At 42.8% G+C, this 22,039-nt stretch overlaps 1 protein-coding gene across 1 annotated transcript; it reads left to right on the forward strand.

Annotated features, from left to right (window-relative positions):
• The first annotated feature begins 1,811 nt into the window (after positions 1-1,811).
• Positions 1,812-15,356, forward strand: LOC120301119 (erythroblast NAD(P)(+)--arginine ADP-ribosyltransferase-like). Its single transcript, XM_039327824.1, has 4 exons — positions 1,812-1,890; positions 8,874-8,950; positions 12,537-13,224; positions 14,060-15,356. The coding sequence occupies exons 2-4, from the start codon at positions 8,882-8,884 to the stop codon at positions 14,071-14,073; spliced, it is 771 nt and encodes a 256-aa protein (XP_039183758.1). The 5' UTR covers positions 1,812-1,890; positions 8,874-8,881; the 3' UTR covers positions 14,074-15,356.
• The last annotated feature ends 6,683 nt before the right edge of the window (positions 15,357-22,039 follow it).

A 22,039-nucleotide genomic window follows, 5' to 3' on the forward strand; every position in this document is an offset into this window, starting at 1 on the left:
TGTTCTTCTCACCGCAGCAGGATCCTGTTTCTGCGACAGAACCAATTCTCACAAGAGTTGTTTCCTGATCTTCAAAAGAAGGCGTAGGCTAAAAGACTAATAATAAAACCTAAAATTTCATGTAACTCCCATGTTTGATCTCCCAGCCATTCTCACCCTAGAAAGAGGAATGGAACAGGTGGGGGGTGTATGTGAACGGAGAGGTCCTCTCGATCCCCGGGAAGGAAGAGATTCGGAACGCAACTCCGCCTGGGATAAATCAAGTCCCTCAGCTCTGCCCAGGCCCTTGTGAGCAAGGAGGAGCTTCTGCAATGGGGAGGCCTTCGACAGCATCAGCTGAAAGATGTGACACCCTCCTAAGTATTAATCAGATCTGAATGGGGAAGGAGGGCTGTCCTTGTTAACTGAAACTTGGTTTTTGGTCCCACCCAACCTCGGAGTCTTTCTCGGAGTAACTGTCAGGACTACCGTCCTGAGCGTCGGCCTTGCTTTGCCAGATGCCAGCCTGCCATAGACTGTTGGGAGGGGGAAAGCTGCTGGGAAGGGGGGAAACCGAAAGTAATCATTGTGTCTTCCTGAGACATCGTCTCATCGTCTCAAAGCCAGAGACCTGGGAGCGGAATGCAACAGCTCAACATCTAGCCCGTCAATGCAGGGACCGTTACCCAAAGGATTCCTTTGAATCTATTCTATTCTGTTCTGTTCTGTTCTGTTCTAATTTTCTATTCAGAATTCTCCTCTATTCTGTTCTGTTCTATTCTATTCAGTTCTGTTCTGTTCTGAATTCTATTCAATTCTGTATTGTATTGTATTGTATTGTATTCTGTTTTGTTCTGTATTGTGTTGTATTGTATTCTATATTCTGTTCTATTCTATTCTGTTCTGTTCTGTTCTAATTTTCTATTCAGAATTCTCCTCTCTTCTCTTCTATATTCTATTCTAATCTATTCTGTTCTGTTCTATTCCGTATATCCCATCCCATCCCATCCCACCCCATCCCAACCTATTCTATTCTATTCTATTCTATTCTATTCTATTCTATTCTATTCTACTCTACTCTACTCTACTCTACTCTACTCTACTCTACTCTACTCTATTCTATTACATTCCATTCCATTCCATTCCATATTTTCTATTCTATTCTATTCTATTCTATTCTATTCTATTCCATTCCATTCCATATTTTCTATTCTATTCTATTCTATTCTATTCTATTCTATTCTGTTCTGTTCTGTTCTGTTCTGTTCTATTCCATTCCATTCCATTCCATTTCATATTTTCTATTCTATTCTATTCCATTCCATATTTTCTATTCTATTCTATTCTATTCTATTCTATTCTATTCTATTCTATTCTATTCTATTCTATTCTATTCTATTCCATTCCATTCCATTCCATATCTTCTATTCTATTCTATCCTATCCTATCCTATCCTATCCTATCCTATCCTATCCTATCCTATCCTATCCTATCCTATCCTATCCTATCCTATCCTACTCTACTCTACTCTATACTCTACTCTACTCTACTCCACTCCACTCCACTCCACTCCACTCCACTCCACTCCACTCCACTCCATTCTTCTTCCTGCTTGTTTGACAGGTGGCCCCTTCCTCCCCCCGGCCCAGGGGTTTCCCAGACATCTTGTTGGGGTGACACCAGCATTGCTTGCTTGCTCCCTCCCTCCTCCTCATCCTCCCCTATCCTTTCCTGGACCGTGCTCGTCCTGCCCCAGTGGCCTTGCCCAAGTGGCTCCTTAACCATTTGCACCCGCCCAGCCGGGGAGGGGCCACCGGAACACCTCTTAGCAGCCACTTTGAGCGAGGCCTCCACCTTCCTTCAGAGCTCCAGGAAGCAACGCAAGGATCCACTCGACATCACCACCAGCTTGTAAGTGGGAAGCCCAGGGAGGGGGGCTCGGGCGGAACGCACGCCAGAAATGTCGCTTCCCAATCTGTGTTTACGATTTCATTCAGGTGTTTATATTGCTTTATTATTATGGTGTTGCAAACGGCCCAGAGCTGCCTTGGTGAGTTGGGTGCCTTGGAAATTTATATATATATATAAAGAGTTCGAAATAGCTATTCCAGTTCTCCTTTAATTCTTTGCTAGCAATCCAAATTTTAGAAATATATACAGTGTCGCAGTTATGACTGACATGCCTGTGGATGACTCTAGTTTGAGCTGGTACAAGGCAAAAGATTTCTTTCTCCCATATTTGGGCCGAGAAGGTGTATCAAATAGCACTCAAGATATATATATATATATATATATATATATATATATATATATATATATATAGATATATATATCTTTCTGAGGTTTTCGCGGGTGTTTGTATGTAGGTCTTTGGTTATTCGGGTTTTCTCCCACGTAAAATTGGAAATGTCTTGGCGACGTTTCGACGAAGTCTCATTCATCATCTTCAGGCTGGTGCTTTTGGCTTCATGCTTCTAGGAGCACGAAGCACGAAGCCGAAAGCACCAGCCTGAAGATGACGAATGAGACTTCGTCGAAACGTCGCCAAGACATTTCCAATTTTACGTGGGAGAAAACCCAAATAACCAAAGACCTACATATATATATATATATATATATATATATATATATATATATATATATATATATATATATATACACACATATATATATATATGTTAAAAAAAGACATAAATAAAATATGGGGAGGTCACACCCTCCTCTTTGTTCGAGAGGGGGCCGAAAATTCAAATATAGAAAGGAAGCGGAGAGAGTCTGGGCTGGAATCTGCGGTTCACCGAAGGCTTGTCTGAATGCTGCTCCTGAGGTCAGGACAAGAAGCAACGGAGGGAAAATCATCAAGGAGAGAAGCAACCTGGAACTAAGGAGGGAGAACAGTTACCCTGTGGAACTGCTTGCCACCAGAACTTGTGGGTGCTCCATCACTGGACGCTTTCAAGGAGATGGGAGAGCCACCTGTCTGAAATGGTACAGTGGTCCCCTCCATGAGCAGGGGGTTGGAGTAGATGACCTTCAGGGTCCCTTCCAACTTTGTCCTTCTATGATTCTGTAAGGGTCTCCCGCTCGAGCTGGGCGGTTGGTCTAGAAGACCTCCGGGGTCCTTTCCAGCTCTGTCCTTCAAGGATTCCGTAAGGGTCTCCAGGTGGAGCAGGGGGTTGGTCTAGAAGACCTCCAAGATCCCTTCCAGCTCTATTCCAGTCTAAATCCCTTCTAGTCCCGATATTGTTCCCTAGCTGGGTCAGGAGACGTCTGCAAGACAACCCCCCAGCTTAGGGACCCCCCCCCAGGGTCCCCCACTTCAACCCCCAACCACAAAGTGTCTCTTCTGAAAAATGCAGACTAACAAGTCTGTAAAAGAATGACTTTTAATGCGTGTCCGAGATGGCTGGCGAAGCGCCCACCTTTTTCTGCCCCTTCCCCAAAGAACGAACGAGAGGATTTCCAAGTGGGGGGGCAGTGTGAAACCTTTAAGGCTGTGTTTGTGGGAGAGCCTCAGGGGGCCCCGACGTACGGATTTGTGCCCACCCGTTTAAGCCTTCCCGATGCTGGCCACAGATCCCTTTTCTCTCTGCGGGTGGGTTCTCCGCCCCTTGCCCATTTGGAGCAAAGGGAGCAAAGGGTGTTTTTGAGTCTTGGGCTCCACAACCCCTGTGAAAAGAGGTAGGTACCTCCAAATTCTGATATTCTACACCCAGGGAAATGAGAGGGGTGTGTGTGTGTGAGAGAGAGAGAGAGAGAGAGGGAGGGGGAGAGAGAGAGAGCAGAATAGAACAGAATAGAATAGAATAGAATAATAAAATACAGAATAGAATAATAAAATGCAGAATAGAATAGAATAGAATAGAATAGAATAGAATGGAATGGAATGGAATGGAATGGAATGGAATGGAATGGAATGGGACGGGACGGAACGGGACGGGACGGGAAGGGAAGGGAAGGGATGGGATAGAATAAAAAATGCAGAATAGAATAGAATAGAATAGAATAGAATAGAATAGAATAGAATAGGATGGGATGGGATGGGATGGGATGGGATGGGATGGGATGGGATGGGATGGGATGGGATGGGATGGGATGGGATGGGATGGAACGGAACAGTGGTTCTCAACGTTTGTGTGATGGCGACCCCCGTCACACAAACGTACCGCCCCCATGTGCGGCGTGCATGTGTGCCACCGCCCCCTGAGGGGGAAAAATGGCGGATCGCCTTTTTTGGCGACCCCCGTAAAATGGTCGATCGACCCCAAATGGGGTCACGACCCATAGGTTGAGAACCGCTGGAATAGAATAAAAAATGCAGAATAGGATAGGATAGGATAGGATAGGATAGAAGCTGGAAGGGACTTTGGAGGTCTTCTAGTCCAGTCCCCTGCTGAAGAAGGAGACCCTATCCCAGGGGTAGGCAACCTTGGCTCTTTTATGACCCATGGACTTCAACTCCCAGAATTCCTGAGCCAGCTATGCTCAGGAATTCTGGGAGTTGAAGTCCATGGGTCATAAAAGAGCCAAGGTTGCCTACCCCTGTTCTATACCATGAACAAATGTATGTGTATTGGTGGGGTAACCTCATGGGGCTGACATACACATTTGTTCTCCCCAAATAGACCAACGGGAATATTCATTGTTTATTTTTCTGTCTTATCTTGCATCCTGTTTGGCTACTTCCTTGTGCTAATATTTGCCACAGCTGGAGAGCTCCTTAAACCCCCAGGCCTTTTTCTTTAGAACTTCTAGGGCATATGAGTAATTCTGTCTGGGCCATTTTCATCTCTTTATTAATGAGTTACTCAATAACCAAGACACAGGAATAACAGCCAGAGCTTCCTTAGAGGTTCCCAGGAAGAAAATGGAGAATATCAAATGGTGGATCCCACCCAATTCTAGCACTTAGAGCGACTCTTAACGATACGAGTTTGACTGTTGAGTACTCTGTAAATAAACTAAAAGGGGAGATTTGAGCGTGAAGCAGTGACTGTCCCAAAATTAAGGGGCATGCCTTCTCCGTGGCTCATTTTCCTCGGAAGATGCCCCATGGAGAGGAGCCCAATGAAAGAATGACAGAATAAGAGAGTTGGAAGGGACCCCCGGAGGTCTTCTAGTCCAACCCCTTGATCAAGCAGGGGAGCCTTACAGAAGGTTAGAATGACACAGTTGGAAGGGACCGTGGAGATCTTCTCCAACCCTCTGCTCAGGCTAGAACGCTAGAATGACAGAGTTGGAAGGGACCGTGGAGATCTTCTCGTCCAACCCCCTGCTCAGGCAGGAGACTCTTACAAAACGCTAGAACGACAGAGTTGGAAGGGACCTCAGAGGTCATCTAGTCCAACCCCTGCTCAAGCAGGAGGTCTTTATAAAATCATAAGAGTTGGAAGGGATCTTGGAGGTCATCTAGTCCAACCCCTTGCTCAAGCAGGAGACCCTTACAGAATGATAGAATGACAGAGTTGGAAGGGACCTCAGAGGTCATCTAGTCCAACCCCTGCTCAAGCAGGAGGTCTTTATAAAATCATAGAGTTGGAAGGGACCGTGGAGATCTTCTCATCCAACCCCCTGCTCAGGCAGGAGACCCTTACAAAACGCTAGAACGACAGAGTTGGAAGGGACCTCAGAGGTCATCTAGTCCAACCCCTGCTCAAGCAGGAGGTCTTTATAAAATCATAGAGTTGGAAGGGACCTTGGAGGTCATCTAGTCCAACCCCTTGCTCAAGCAGGAGACCCTTACAAAACGCTAGAACGACAGAGTTGGAAGGGACCTCAGAGGTCATCTAGTCCAACCCCTGCTCAAGCAGGAGGTCTTTATAAAATCATAGAGTTGGAAGGGACCGTGGAGATCTTCTCATCCAACCCCCTGCTCAGGCAGGAGACCTTACAAAACGCTAGAACGACAGAGTTGGAAGGGACCTCAGAGGTCATCTAGTCCAACCCCTGCTCAAGCAGGAGGTCTTTATAAAATCATAGAGTTGGAAGGGACCTTGGAGGTCATCTAGTCCAACCCCTTGCTCAAGCAGGAGACCCTTACAAACGCTAGAACGACAGAGTTGGAAGGGACCTCAGAGGTCATCTAGTCCAACCCCTGCTCAAGCAGGAGGTCTTTATAAAATCATAGAGTTGGAAGGGACCTTGGAGGTCATCTAGTCCAACCCCTTGCTCAAGCAGGAGACCCGTACAGAATGATAGAATGATAGAGTTGGAAGGGACCTCAGAGGTCATCTAGTCCAACCCCTGCTCAAGCAGGAGGTCTTTATAAAATCATAGAGTTGGAAGGGACCGTGGAGATCTTCTAGTCCAACCCCTTGCTCAAGCAGGAGACCCTTACACAACGCTAGAACGACAGAGTTGGAAGGGACCTCAGAGGTCATCTAGTCCAACCCCTGCTCAAGCAGGAGGTCTTTATAAAATCATAGAGTTGGAAAGGAGACTCATCCAACCCCCTGCTCAGGCAGGAGACTCTTACAAAACGCTAGAACGACAGAGTTGGAAGGGACCTCAGAGGTCATCTAGTCCAACCCCTGCTCAAGCAGGAGGTCTTTATAAAATCATAGAGTTGGAAGGGACCTTGGAGGTCATCTAGTCCAACCCCTTGCTCAAGCAGGAGACCCTTACAGAATGATAGAATGACAGAGTTGGAAGGGACCTCAGAGGTCATCTAGTCCAACCCCTGCTCAAGCAGGAGGTCTTTATAAAATCATAGAGTTGGAAGGGACCGTGGAGATCTTCTAGTCCAACCCCCTGCTCAGGCAGGAGACCCTTACAAAACGCTAGAACGACAGAGTTGGAAGGGACCTCAGAGGTCATCTAGTCCAACCCCTGCTCAAGCAGGAGGTCTTTATAAAATCATAGAGTTGGAAGGGACCTTGGAGGTCATCTAGTCCAACCCCTTGCTCAAGCAGGAGACCCTTACAGAATGATAGAATGACAGAGTTGGAAGGGACCTCAGAGGTCATCTAGTCCAACCCCTGCTCAAGCAGGAGGTCTTTATAAAATCATAGAGTTGGAAGGGACCGTGGAGATCTTCTCATCCAACCCCCTGCTCAGGCAGGAGACCCTTACAAAACGCTAGAACGACAGAGTTGGAAGGGACCTCAGAGGTCATCTAGTCCAACCCCTGCTCAAGCAGGAGGTCTAAAATCATAGAGTTGGAAAAATCATAAGAGTTGGAAGGGATCTTGGAGGTCATCTAGTCCAACCCCTTGCTCAAGCAGGAGACCCTTACAGAATGATAGAATGATAGAGTTGGAAGGGACCTCAGAGGTCATCTAGTCCAACCCCTGCTCAAGCAGGAGGTCTTTATAAAATCATAGAGTTGGAAGGGACCGTGGAGATCTTCTCGTCCAACCCGCTGCTCAGGCCGGAGACCCGATGCCATTTCAGACAGGGGGCTGTCCAGAGATGGGAGCACCTACCACTTCCGGTGGCAATCAGTTCCGCTGGTTAATTGTCCTCTCCGTCGGGAAACTCCGCCTTAATTCCAGGTGGCTTGATGGGTTTCCATCCGTTGCTTCCTGTCCTGCCTTCCAGTCCTTTGGACAATAGGGTGACCCCCTTTTCTTCATAGGAGCCCCTCCAACACTGGATGATGGCTGTCATGTCACCCCCAGTCCTTTTTTTCCCTCAGACCATCCCTTTTGAAATCCTTCAACCCTCCTTCGTATGTTTTAGTCTCCAGGCCTTTAATCCTCTTACTTGCTCTCCTTTGCACTTTTACTCAAAGTCTCAACCTCTCTTTTTTTTGTAATGTGGGGACCAAAACTGGACGAAAGATTCCAGGTGTGGCCTTACTCAGGCTTTATAAAGCGCTACTAATATTTCACTTGACTCTGATTCTATGCCTGTTTATAGAACCGAGGATTGTGTTAGCTTTTAATAGAACCGAGGATTGTGTTAGATTTTTGTTAGCTGCTCTACATGGCTGGCTCCTGGTCGAGGGATCATGAATCAGGATTCCAAGATCCAATTCACCGTGATTGTTTTTGAGTCAGGTTTCACCTAATCTGCATTTGAACCTTTGGGTTCTTCCCTTGCTTTTCTCCACCCTCGATTTCAACCTGTGGAACTGCTTGCCACCAGAACTTGTGGCTGCTCCATCGCTGGAGGCTTTCAAGGAGACTGGACCTGTCTGAAATGGTATAGGGTCTCCGCCTTGAGCAGGGGGTTGGAGTAGATGACCTCCAGGGTCCCTTCCAACTCTGTTATTCTGTGATTCTGTCAGGGTCTCCTGCTCGAGCAGGGGGTTGGAGTAGATGACCTTCGAGATCCCTTCCAACTCTGTTATTCTCTGATTCTGTCAGGGTCTCCTGCTCGAGCAGGGGGTTGGACTAGATGACCTTTGAGGTCCCTTCCAACTCTGTTATTCTGTGATTCTGTCAGGGTCTCCTGCTCGAGCGGGGGGTTGGACTAGATGACCTCCGAGGTCCCTTCCAACTCTGTCATTCTGTGATTCTGTCAGGGTCTCCTGCTCGAGCGGGGGGTTGGACTAGATGACCTCCGAGGTCCCTTCCAACTCTGTCATTCTGTGATTCTGTCAGGGTCTCCTGCTCGAGCAGGGGGTTGGACTAGATGACCTCTAGAGTCCCTTCCCACTCTGCCATTCTGTGATTCTGTCAGCGTCTCCTGCTCGAGCAGGGGGTTGGACTAGATGACCTCCGGGGTCCCTTTCAACTCTGTCATTCTGTGATTCTGTCAGGGTCTCCTGCTCGAGCAGGGGGTTGGACTAGAAGACCTCTGGGGTCCCTTCCAGCTTTTTGATTCTGTGATTCTGTAATTCTGTGATTCTGTGATTCTCCGTCTTGACCCTTAAATTGTTGGATGTTTTATGAAGGCCATGGGTGGGTTTCATGCACAACTTGGTTCCTCCTTGTTTTATCATTTCTCAGGAGTCAGCATGAAGATCCCGACCGTCCGGACGGTCCAGGTCTTGTGCCTGATCGGATTCTTCACCGGACCTTTGCAGGTACAAAGGGGGCAGCTTCAGCCGCGGGAGCGTCCACCTCTTCGACTGGGGAGGGCACAGTCCTCCCCTCTCCGCTCGACAAAAAAAGCCACTTCCTGTTGTTGAAATCTTGATTGTGTCTTAAAAAAAAAAAGAAGTTCTGCTTTCTTGGGAGATCGGGTTGAGGCAGGTCCCTGTCGAGGGCGAAGGAGAAAACCTGCTCTGTGGGGGCACCGTGAGGCCATCTAAACCTGGCCGAGGGCAGGGAGCAGGGTCCCTCCAGACAGAGCCACAGAGATCACGAGGTTCCCCCACCTTGGCGCCTTCTCCCGTTGGGTCAGAACCGGACTTAGTTTTTTCTCTGAAGCTGTCTCACTTCACATCCAAGAAGCTTCTTCAGTTCGGACTGAATGGCGGGGAAGGAAAGGATATATTTTCTCCAACAGTCCTCTGGTCGTTAGTACTCTCTCTGAGAGTCGTGGAGGTCACTTGAGGCCTCCTGAGCTTTTCCGAGATTCCCGCGACATGTGGAATGGCAGCATTGCTTCATTGGTTATTGTTAATGTTGTTATTGTTGTTGTTGTTAACCAGTGATGGATTCGGCCGGTTCGGCAGAACCGGGAGCTAATTTTTTTGTTGCCCAGACCCAGAAAGGACTTCCGGAAGTGGCATCCCCACAGAGAACCGGTTGTTCCCATCTTTGAACCCCACGACTGTTGTTCACATTGTAATTCCATACGTTATGGCAGGGGTTCTCAACCTTTTCAATGCCGCGACCCCCAACCGGTCGTAAGTCGAGGACGACTCAACCGGTTGTAAGTCGAGGACGACTCAACTGGTGCAGCACCATTTGCAGACTGGGACTTTTGGAGGGGCAAAGACAGCCTGGACAATTCCTATTGGCTTTGGAAAGCCAATAGAATGAGACTCTGTTCAAGAGAGTCTCTTCTATTGGCTTTCGAAAGCCACTAGAATGAAAGGGAGTAGCACAGCTAAGGAAAAGGGGGGGGAAAAATGGCGGACGGCGTTGTTTGGCAACCCCTGTGAAATGGTTGTTTGACCCCAAATGGGGTCCCGACCTACAGGTTGAGAACCACTGCGTTATGGGAATATCCGTAAAGCTCAGGGGGATTGGGAGCACATGGAGGAACGTAAACAATTTCGTTCGAGACCCGAGCACCACAAGCGGGGGCAAGCTCCCATCCTCAGCTCAGCTCCTAACAACCTAGCAGTTTGAAAGCACGCAAATGCGAGTCGGTAAATCGGTACCGCTTCGGTAGGAAGGTGACAGCGCTCCGTGACTTCACGCTGCCCATATGACCACGGAAATGTCTTCGGACAGCACGGGCTCAAGGGCCTGGAAATGGAGATGAGCAGCGTCCCCTAGCGTTGGCAAAGAAGAGCGGAGTAAAATCCCACAGGGACTCCATGCTCACTGTGCTCTTTTTTTTAAAGACATTTTATTGGTTTTTTTTAAAATTCTTAAACAAGAATTTAAGACCCACCGTGATGGTTGGGTGGTCAAACATTCAAAAGTGAAAATATATATAAACAACGCAACTCAATAAATTTCGCTATCCCCTCTCTATTCCCCTCAATTAACAGAATACATTTAAATATTCCATTTCTATTTTAAATTTCTATCACTATTAAACCCGTATTATAACTTTATCAGTTTACAATTACAATAGTTTAAATTTAAAACAAAAAATTATCGATTCTAATTCTTAATCTCTCACATCCCTCATTGTATCACCGAATATATTTATTTCTTCTTCCACTATACAATTGATATCTTAATAGCAATAAAATATTGATCAGCCCTATATATATATGTAATCCCAAAGTCAATCCATCTTTTAAAATAACAAAATAATACTAAACCTTGATTCATCCATATTCATTAAACAAAGTTCAAATTTTCTCCAACTTATCATGCCTTATCATGTCTTTGTTGTCATACAAGAAATCCATCCTAGTAATTTAAAACATTCCATAAATTATTAAAAGCATCCCAATCTAAGCAATCATCATTTTTTCAATTCCAGTAAATAATAAATTTCATATATTTCCCAAACGCTACATAATTACAATCCAATACATTCTTAATCTGTTTAAAATATCTATTCTCATAATCACGCTCCTGAATGTATATATACTTAGTTGCTTCTAACTCTGAATCTTAATCCTTAAAACAATCCATAAATCCAGTATTGCCTTTTATTCCATTACACAATTTTAAATTTCTCTTTTAAGTCTAATTCTAGGTTTTTTCATGTACTAGGAAGGTTTCCATAAACCCACTTCCCTTTCAATCCATAAGTCTATTTTTGTTGCTTGAAGAAATAAAAGTCCCATCCTCTGCATCAGACGTCTGTTTTTCTGCTCTTTAAAATATTGTTGCTTTATCATTTCAAATCTCAGTCTTTGCTTCTTCTGTTCCTCAATGTTACAGATGAAAGGCTTGTATGGTAAAATAGGCTCCTCTTTTATCTCAGTTGATTCCTCTTTTAATATAATTTGTTTTGTAGAATAGTCAAGTGTAGTCTGGTCATCCATTTGCATGTTTGAAGTAAAGTTTCTAGATCTTAGTTCTGAAGTGGATTCTTTCAGTTTGGTACAAATTTCTGTAGTGGCCTCGTGTATCTTTTCCAATATAAGCTTATAATTTAATTCTGAATGCAAATTCTCCATTTTGATAGTAGTTAGTAATAGATATTTTTGTTTTGTTTATTTGTTTTGTTTGTGGAGGCTGTATTTGGTAAGAGTTAATCCATATCCACCCCCACAATTCCCACAACTCAGTTTATCTTTTTCAAAAAAAAAATTGAAGGTCAGGTCTGGTTTTACTTCAAAGAAATAACCAGAAGATGCAATATTATGTTTTTGCCACTAGATGTCCTCAGTAAGTTAAAGAAGAATCTTTTCCAGACAGCATTGCTTTGTTTCTATCTTTAAAAGTATAGTGTGAAAGAAGAAATAATCTTCCAACACCAAATAATAATACAGTCCTTAGCAGAACAAAAAAGAGAGAGATTCCTGTATCCCAAAAAATATGAAAATAATTTTTAATCTTATGAAATGCTCTCTTTCCCAAAAATATCAAAGCTGCTTTCTCTAGCCAGGGAAATAATTCCAACGAGGCTCTTACAGGCAGAAAACAAAGTCAAGTAGAGAGAGTAACAAGGAAAAATCTCACCCGGATTCCCCACAGGGGCTCTTAACGCTTAGATGTTCTTGACTTGTGGTCTGAAGCAGCAGGGTGATCAGCCATTTTACTGGCCAATCTTCTTCGTCGGCCCTCAGAGATCGCCCGGACAGCTGGAGGAGCAACCGCTCCTCCGTAGCTGAGCCGAAGCCTCTTCAACGGAAGTCACACCCTCCAAGGCGACTTTCGACCCATATAAGAGTCAACCAGCGGAGGGAAGGCTAGCCGTCGAGGAGACAAGTCTCCCCGTGCAACTAGAGTCACCGCAAACCAGAACCGGAAGTCCTCCCTGTGCTCTTTTGGGGGTTGAAGAAGGCACCTGGGCCAGCCTGGTTTCACCCAGCATTGGCCTCTTTTCTTTCCTTTGTGTTCGTCCCCACCTTCTCTTTTACCGCACAGGTGTTATGTCTCAAAAAGATTCCCCTCGACATGTCCAAGAATTCCGTGGATGACCAGTATATTAACTGCCACCCCAAGAAGGAGTTCAAGGTGGAGAAGCCAGGATACCTTCCCATCCCGATGAAATATATGTCGATCTGGAATGCAGCCAGAGGCTACTGGGCCAAACTTGGACCAAGTGTCAGCAAAATCAAACCAATCTACGGCACTGCAGTTGTGGCTTACACAATGGGCGGGGGCCTGTACCGTGATTTCAACAACGCCGTCCGCGATGCCGGGAAATCCAAATACTCTTACAATCATTTTGTCTTCAAAGACTTTTTCTTCCTCCTAACCAAGTTTGTTCAGGCCAGGAAAATCACGGGCAAATGCTATGAGGTCTTCCGCGGGGTAAGTGGGATCCATTTCAAAGTCCACTCGAAACAGCTTGTCCGCTTCGGGCAGTTCGCTTCCTCGTCTTTGGTCAAAGAGAAGGCCGAAAGCTTTGGCCAGGACACCTTCTTCTCCATCAAGACCTATCACGGAGTGCCCATTTACGATCTCTCGTACTACCCGCACGAATGGGAAGTTCTCATCCCGCCGTACGAGATGTTTATTGTGACCCACCAGCAGAAGACCCTAAAGGGGGTCACCATCAGATTGAAGTCCCAAGGTGTTTCCAGCCGCTTCAACTGTGAGGCCCTGAAAGGTAAGAGGCTAGAAGAGTGGAGAACATGGGGATCAGAGCATAGCTCCCCAACTGTTCTGGGTTGGTGGCTGGGGGAGGAAGGAGTGGGAGGGAAAGGGGATGGTTGCATGGGAGAGGCAAGTATGTGCATGGACAGTCACGCATGAGCACCCATTGCTCGTGTGACTGGAGCCGAGAGTAGCCATGACGTTCATGCTAGTGAAGCCCCAAGTACTCGCATGAGTGGGGTTGCAAGCACCCACAACACTCACAAGAGTAAGGCCCCCCCGAGTGCTCACAATGCTCACACAAGTAAGGTCCCAAGCACCTGTGACACTCATGCGAATGGGACCCCAAGTGCCCACAACACTCACGTGAGTGGCACCAGGAGCACCCATGATGCTCAAACAAGTGAGCCCATGAGCACCTATGATGCTTGCATGAGTGGGGCTTTACAGGCACACATGCGCATGCCAGCCACTCATGTGGCCCACTTGTGAATAGGTTACAGACCGGTAGTGGGCTGCGGCCCACAGTTTTGGGAGCCCTGGTTCAGATGACCCCGGTAGCACCTCAGCCATTATCTGGGGCTGCTGGAGAACCAAGATAGTCCCAGACATGGACCAAATGTCTACGATGCTCAATCATCCAGGTTGTGATTGTTCTGGATGCAACCATGCTGCGTTTTTCTTGGTTTCCTCGTTCTTCTTTTTTAGTGGTATCGAACGAAAGCATTTAGGTCACAGACGAGGCCTCTCGGCTAAGGATAAAAATGAATGAATAAATAAAAGGAATAAAAATTTTACTTGCTGCCACTTTAACCTTGCCATCCCTCACCTCACTGTTGTCTCCACAGGTGCAGGTCGCTAAACTCCAACGGGGTGGCCGTTCCTTCTGTGGGGTCTCCTTCGGACCTGGAGTACCCTGGGGTCTCCAGGAAGCCTCGAAAAACCTGGCCATCTAGGCAGAAGGCATCCCTCGGAAGGAGACCAAGTGCGACGTGCAAAAAAGCCATTTATTCAAGGAAGGTGCAGTCTTTCTCTAGGGTGCAAGGATCAGGAATTGGGTACAAGTGATATGGGATGATTGTATCAGAAATCAACAAATCAAGCAATAAAAATCTTTGGTGTGCAACAGAAGCTTTGTTTTGTTACATGGAAGGAAAGACAGACACACACACCCCTACTCACCGTAGGTTGCATCTGCTCCTTTTCCACCCGATTTGCATCCTTCTGGACAATTTGCAGCTTTAACTGGGGAATTCTGAAGGCAGCCCTATTGTTTGGTTGATGAAAAGGCTAGTTTGGGCCCACTGAAAGAAATGGCTCTGACTCAAAAGGAAAAAAAATTAGTGTAAATGGAGCCCACTCCCCAGGATAAAATATTAATCCATGGATGATCTCCCAAAAGAGAAGGAACGATAATTCCCTTAGGGATAGGTAGGAAACCTCAGCTGTCTTTCCTCCACCAAGACAGCCCATAGACATCGTTTAGGGAAACTATGTTTCATTCAAAAGATGCAATGTTGCCCATTCATAAAACTGGATTCCCATTCAGAAAATACTGCATAACAAAGCAATCTCTGAAAAGACAGGCTGACTACATAAAGGACTGGAACTGATTATGCAGCCTACGGCCAAACTGGAAAAATAAAAACACCTATACTTACATTTCCCTTAGCCCGAAGGAGCAGCCACAACGTCATACACAACAAAAAGAAACTCTATAATGGCAATTAGAGTATTGTGAAAAGAACAGATATTCATACATCGATAAAAAAAGAACTCAGAAACATATACAAACTCTCTCACCAACAAACACAATTTCCTAGCTGCCCCTAAGAACCGCCTTGTTGCTGTTACTGGGAAACAAAGGGAAGCTCCTTATCATAAGCAGCTTGCCTTGGGTCTTGATTTTCGCTCACCGCTTCTCTCCCAGATCGGGAGAAAGAATGGACCTGAGCCAATTCTCTCAACAATTTGGCGACCACAAAGGGACTCCAATGCTAATCTGATCAACCTGGCCCCGTAAGCCTTCACTATGCTGGCGACAGATTCCTTTAGTCTGTGGGTGGGTTTTTCGGACCTTTCCCATTTGGAGAAAAGGGAGTAAAGGGGTTTTTGAGCCTTGTGTTGAATGGCTGCTGGCAAAAGAGACAAGTACCTCCAAATTTTAATATTCTACACCCAGGGAACTGGGGGCAGTGTGTGTGTGTGTGTGTGTGTGTGTGTGTGTGTGTGTGAGCGAAAGGGAAAATCCTCTTGTTCCACTGCAGCTGGATCCTGTCCCTGTCCCTGCAGTCAATTCACTCAAACAATTCTTTCCTGATCTTCAAAAGGCTTAAAACTTTTTTTTTTTTATTGAATTTTTTCAAAAATTTTACAGATAAACATCCACCCCCCCTCCCAAACCACCCCACCCTCCCCCCCCCCGACTTCCCAGAACTGAATATAGGATTATTTAACAAATTTTAAAAATAACGTATACAATTTATAAAATAATTAATAATAATAGTAAAAATCATAATAATAATATATATAATAATAATATACGTAACATAAGCTTTAAAATGAATAATATATTTAAAAAAAAAGAGAAAAAAAAAGAGGAAAAAGGGAAAGAGAAAAGAGAGAGAGAAAGAAAAAAGAAAGAGGTAGGCGAAAAATAAAACATATATAAAAAAGTATATAAATAATAATACAGAAGAAGAAAGAAAGAGAGAAAGAAAAAAAAACAATCATTACAAGTTATAGAAAAGCTAAATAATATTTTTCCATATCCAAATTATATTGTATAAAATTTATCCATTTTTCCCATACCGCAAAGAATTTCTCTTGAGATTGCTCCTTTAAAAAAGCCGAAATCTTTGCCATTTCTGCCAAATACGAAACTTTATAAAACCATTCTTGTAAAGTAGGCAAGGATTCCTTCTTCCAATATTGTCCTATTAACAGCCTAGCGGCTGTAATCAAATTTAACATCAATATAACCTCCTTAGCATCACAATCAGTAACAATACCTAATAAAAATAATTGCGGAGTGAATTTTACCCTCCTTCTAAAAATTCTCTGAATATTCCACCATATCTTAATCCAAAAAGCTTTTATATGCTTACACGTCCACCAGATATGATAATAAGTAGCATCCAAGTGTCCACATCTCCAGCATTTCGGCTGTAAATTAGAGTACATAATAGACATTTTCTTTGGATCAAGGTGCCATCTATAAAACATCTTATAAAAATTCTCTCTTAAATTTTGCGCTTGTGTGAATTTAACATTTCTTATCCAAATAAGTTCCCAAGTATCCATTGAAATCGATTCACCAATATTCTGTGCCCATTTAATCATACAATCTTTAACTAATTCAGATTCTGAATCCAATTCCACTAAAACCCCATAAACTCTCTTAATATGGGTTGGCCTTTGATCTCTTACTTGTTTTAGGAGAATTTCATCTTCTCTAAGCCAGCCCATTTTACAATCCATCTTCCATCTGTCCACTATTTGTCTATATTGGAACCATGAATAAATTAGATTATCATGTGTTAATTCTTCCAATGATTTTAACTGCCAGTCTTGGCCATCCCATCTAAGTAACTGTGCATAAGAAACCGTATCCATATTAACCCCTTTCCTTATGCCTTCTATGGCATGCCGTGGTATAGCCCATAATGGTATTTTAAAATCACATTTATAATACTTCCTCCACACTCTAAGCAAAGAGATTCTTATAATATGAGACTTAAAAACTCAATCCACTTTTTTATTAAATATTAAATAGGCATGCCATCCAAAAAGTAAATCCCAACCTTCCAAATGAAGTATTTCTATATTTGTTAAATTCACCCAATCGCTGATCAATGTTAGTACTACAGCATCATAAAACAATTTCATATTTGGTACCTTGAGTCCACCTCTCTCACGAAAATCTTGCATTATTTTAAGTTTCACCCTTGGTTTTTTCCCTGCCCAAACAAATTTATTAATACCTTTTTGCCATTCATCTAAATTACGATCACTCTTTAGAATAGGTAACATTTGAAACAGAAAAATAAACTTTGGCAGGACATTCATTTTGATAACTGCAATTCTACCCATAAGGGATAACTGTAAATTATTCCAATTTTTTAAATCCTTCTGTACCTCCGTCCACAACTTTTCATAATTATTTTTATACAGTTTTGCATTGGAAGCAGATAATGTAACCCCCAAATATTTTACCTCATCAACAATTTCAAAGTCTGTTAACTTAACTAGAACCTGTTTATCACCATTAGTCATATTTTTAGCTAATATTTTGGTCTTATTATTATTAATTTTAAAACCAGAAACACGTCCATATTGTTGAATCAATTGTAATAATTTTACCACCGAACAAGTAGGTTGAGACAAAGTAACAACCAAGTCATCTGCAAAGGCTCTTAATTTATATTCTTTTTTATTAATTTCTATTCCTTTTATTTCTTGAGACTCCCGAATTTTAATCAACAAAATTTCCAATGTTAAAACAAACAATAACGGAGATAACGGGCATCCCTGTCTTGTTCCTTTTTCTATTACAAAAGCCTCTGACAAACCCCCATTTACAATAAGTTGAGCAGTCTGTTTTTGATATATATTAGATAATACTTGTAATATATTTTGTCCAAAATTCATCTCCTTAATTAAACATAACATAAACTGCCAATTCACTTGGTCAAAGGCTTTTTCAGCATCCAAAAATATCAGGCCTGCAGAGACTTGGTTATTCTTTTCTAAATACTCTAATAAATTAATGATTTGTCTAACATTATTTTTCATGTACCTTCCAGTTATAAAACCCGATTGATCCTTATGTATAAGCTGCTGCAAAATCCCCATAAGCCTATTGGCTAAAATTTTTGCAAAAATTTTATAATCCACATTTAAAAGGGATATAGGCCTATAATTTTTAGGCAATGTAAGATCTTGATTGTCTTTTGGAATCAATGATATAAATGCATTACGCCAAGATGGAGGGATCTCTAGCCCCTGTAATAAATTATTAAACAATTCACACAATGGTTGAATCATCTCTTCTACTAGAGTTTTATAATAAATAGATGTCAACCCATCCGTACCCGGCGCTTTGCCCAATTTCAATTGTTTAATAGCTGTAACAATTTCTTCCTTAGTAATTAAACCATTAATCTCTTTTTCCTGATCTTCTGTTAATTTAGAAAAATTAACTTTACCTAAATAATTGTTTATATCTGTGATTTGAATATTAATACTCTTGTATAATTTTTGGTAATATTCTAAAAAAGATTTCTTAATCAATTCTTTCTGATAAACCAATTTACCATTATAATTTATTTTGTCTATATTCCTCTGTTTCTGTTTCTTTCTTAACTGATAAGCCAACCATCTCCCTGGTTTATTAGCGTTACAAAATGTATTTTGTTTCATAAATAGTAAATTGGTTGCAGCTTGATCAGCCATCAACATGTTAAATTGTGTTTTTAACAGTTTTATAGCTCCTTTCACCTTTTCATCTAAAGGATTTGAAATTAGGAGTTTCTCTTTTAATTTAATCTCCTCTTCTAAATCTTTACGTTTCTGAATCTGTTTCTGTCTATGCAAGTTATTCATTTTTATCAAAATACCACGCATAAAAGCTTTACTTGCATCCCACACCATTGACATTGATGTTCCCTTATTCATATTTAAAGCAAAATATTCCTTTAAACATTCCTTTAGTTTATGAACATTTTTTCCTTGTTTAAATAAATTCTCATTCACCCTCCAGGATCTCCTATCTTCTTTTTCAGCAAACAGTTCCATCCAAACTGGGCTATGATCAGATAAGCCAAAAGGCTTAAAACTTAAAATTTGATGTAACACCCATGTTACATTTCCTACCCATTTTCACCTCAGAAAGAGGAATGGAGCAGGTGGGGGTGTCTGTGACTGGAGAGGGCTTCTTGATCTCCAGGGGAGGAGGGTTGTCCTTGTTAATGGAAAACTTATTTTTCAGAGAAAAGCAGGACCCCAAAACCTTGTCAGAACTTATTGAATTCTTTGACCAGGCGACAAAATTAGTGGGCCAGAGGAATGCTGCGGATCAAATTTACTTGGACATCAGTAAGGCATTTGACGAAGTAGACCACGACCTACTACGTGAGAAGATAGAAAAAGGTGGGCTAGACAGCATCACCACCAGATGGATTCGGAGCTGGCGGACCGGCCTCTAGAAGTTGTGAATGCTCCAACACTGGAAGTTTTTAAGAAGAGACTGGACAGCCGTTTGAGCAGGGAGTTGGACTAGATGACCTCCAGGGTCCCTTCCAACTTTATTATTATTAATTATTATAATTATAATTATTACAATGGAATATGGAACAGAAAAGAATGGAATATGGAATATGGAATAGAAAAGAATGGAATATGGAATAGAATGAATATGGAATGGAATATGGAATATACACTAAAATAGAATGGATCTGGAATATGACATATGGCATATGGAATAGAATGGATATGGAACGGAATATAGAATGTAGAAAATAAGGATAATAGCAAGGTGATCCAACTGGTCAGTCCTGGAGGAGATCAACCCCGACTGCTCTTTAGAAGGCCAGATCCTGAAGTTGAAACTCAAGTACTTTGGCCACCTAATGAGAAGGAAGGACTCACCCGAGAAGGGCCTAATGCTGGGAAAGATGGAGGGCAAGAGAAGAAGGGGACGACAGAGAATGAGATGGCTGGATGGAGTCACCGAAGCAGGAGGCGTGAGCTTCAATGGACTCCAGAAGATGGTAGAGGACAGGAAGGCCTGGAGGAACGTTGTCCATGGGGTTGCAATGGGTCGGACACGACTTCGCAGCTAAGAACGACAAAACCTACATATGAAAGGAGCAACTCTTCAAAATCCTGTGTCCAACTTACAAGGTTCTGGTGATGCCTTGCGTGACCCTCTTACTCTCTGCAGGATTGTGGTCGCCACGCCACGAATCTTTGACCCCTTAATTCTCCCTAAAACCACAACACAGATGGCTGTCAATTTGGCAATATCAAAGCATCAGTTCCTCCTGGTTTGCGGCAGACCGCAACCTCCCACATGTCCGCGTCCATCTGCTAGTATCGGTTCCTCATTTCCCGCAGCTTCAATCCTTGTCCTCTAATCCTACGGGTGACAGGGGCAAGCCTTCCCAATCCTGCCGGGCGGAGGGCAGATTCAGCTGAAGTTGCAAAGGTTTCCCTTTGCGTTGTGAAAGGGGCCGGAGCGCAAACTTTGATTCCACCCTTTTTCATGAGGTCAAACTTGGATCACCACTCTGCCCGATAGGATTTTGAAAGCTGCCTCTTTCATATGTTGATTTAGAACATTATTATTATCATTATTTTCTACATTATATATTCCATTCCATATCCATTCTATTCCATATTCCATATTCCTTATTCCTTAACCATTCTATTCCATATTAAATATTCCATATTCCATTCTATTCCATATTCCATAGTCATTATCCATTTTATTCCATGTTAAATACTCCTTATTCCATTCTATTCTATTCCATATTCCACATTTCATCCTATCCTATTCCATATTCCTTATCCATTCTATTCCATATTAAATATTCCATATTCCATTCTATCATATTCCATATTCCTTATCCATTCTATTCCATGTTAAATACTCCTTATTACATTCTATCCTATTCCATATTCCATATTCCTTATCTATTCTATTCCATATTAAATATTCCATATTCCATTCTATCCTATTCCATATTCCATATTCCTTATCCATTCTATTCCATATTAAATATTCCATATTCTATTCTATTCTATTCCATATTCCACATTTCATTCTATCCTATTCCGTATTCCTTTTCCATTCTATTCTATATTAAATATTCCATATTCCATTCTATCCTGTTCCATATTCCATATTCCTTATCCATTCTATTCCATGTTAAATACTCCTTATTCCATTCTATCCTATTCCATATTCCATATTCCTTATCTATTCTATTCCATATTAAATATTCCATATTCCATTCTATCCTATTCCATATTCCATATTCCTTATCCATTCTATTCCATATTAAATATTCCATATTCTATTCTATTCTATTCTATTCTATTCTATTCTATTCTATTCCATATTCCACATTTCATTCTATCCTATTCCGTATTCCTTTTCCATTCTATTCTATATTAAATATTCCATATTCCATTCTATCCTGTTCCATATTCCATATTCCTTATCCATTCTATTCCCTATTAAATATTCCTTATTCCATTCTATTTTATTCCGTATTCCACATTTCATTCTATCCTGTTCCATATTCCATATTCCACATTCTGTTCTGTTCCATTCCATATTCCTTTCTATTCTATTTTCCACATTTCATTGCATTCTATTCCAGATTCCAGATTCACTCTATTCCGTATCCCATTGCAGAAGGAAACGTATCTGCTGCAGTTCTCTGAGGCTCAAACCTTGGTGATCCACGTTTGACCTCGTGAACAAGGGTGGAATCAAAGTTTGCGCTCCGGCCCCTTTCACAACGCAAAGGGAAACCTTTGCAACTTCAGCTGAATCTGCCCTCCGCCCGGCAGGATTGGGAAGGGTTGCCCCTGTCACCCGCAGGATTAGAGGACAAGGATTGAAGCTGCGGGAAATGAGGAACCGATACTAGCAGATGGACGCGGACCTGTGGGAGGTTGCGGTCTGCCGCAAAGCAGGAGGAACTGATGCTTTGATATTGCCAAGTTGACAGCCATCTGTGTTGTGGTTTTTAGGGAGAATGAAGGGGTCAAAGGTTGACCTTGGAAAGAGTCGGAGGCCGGTGGCCCCTTGCGTCTCG

Source organism: Crotalus tigris, unplaced genomic scaffold (genome assembly GCF_016545835.1).
Source record: "Crotalus tigris isolate CLP2741 ecotype Arizona unplaced genomic scaffold, ASM1654583v1 scf7180000024368.101380, whole genome shotgun sequence".
Classification (NCBI taxonomy): Eukaryota; Metazoa; Chordata; class Lepidosauria; order Squamata; family Viperidae; genus Crotalus; species Crotalus tigris.

Excerpts from the sequence above, each read along its gene's own strand:
- LOC120301119 (XM_039327824.1), top strand. The coding sequence starts at position 8,882 with ATGAAGATCCCGACCGTCCGGACGGTCCAGGTCTTGTGCCTGATCGGA. Across the intron at positions 8,951-12,536 it reads TCTTCACCGGACCTTTGCAG|GTGTTATGTCTCAAAAAGAT; the intron begins GTACAAAGGGGG and ends TTTACCGCACAG.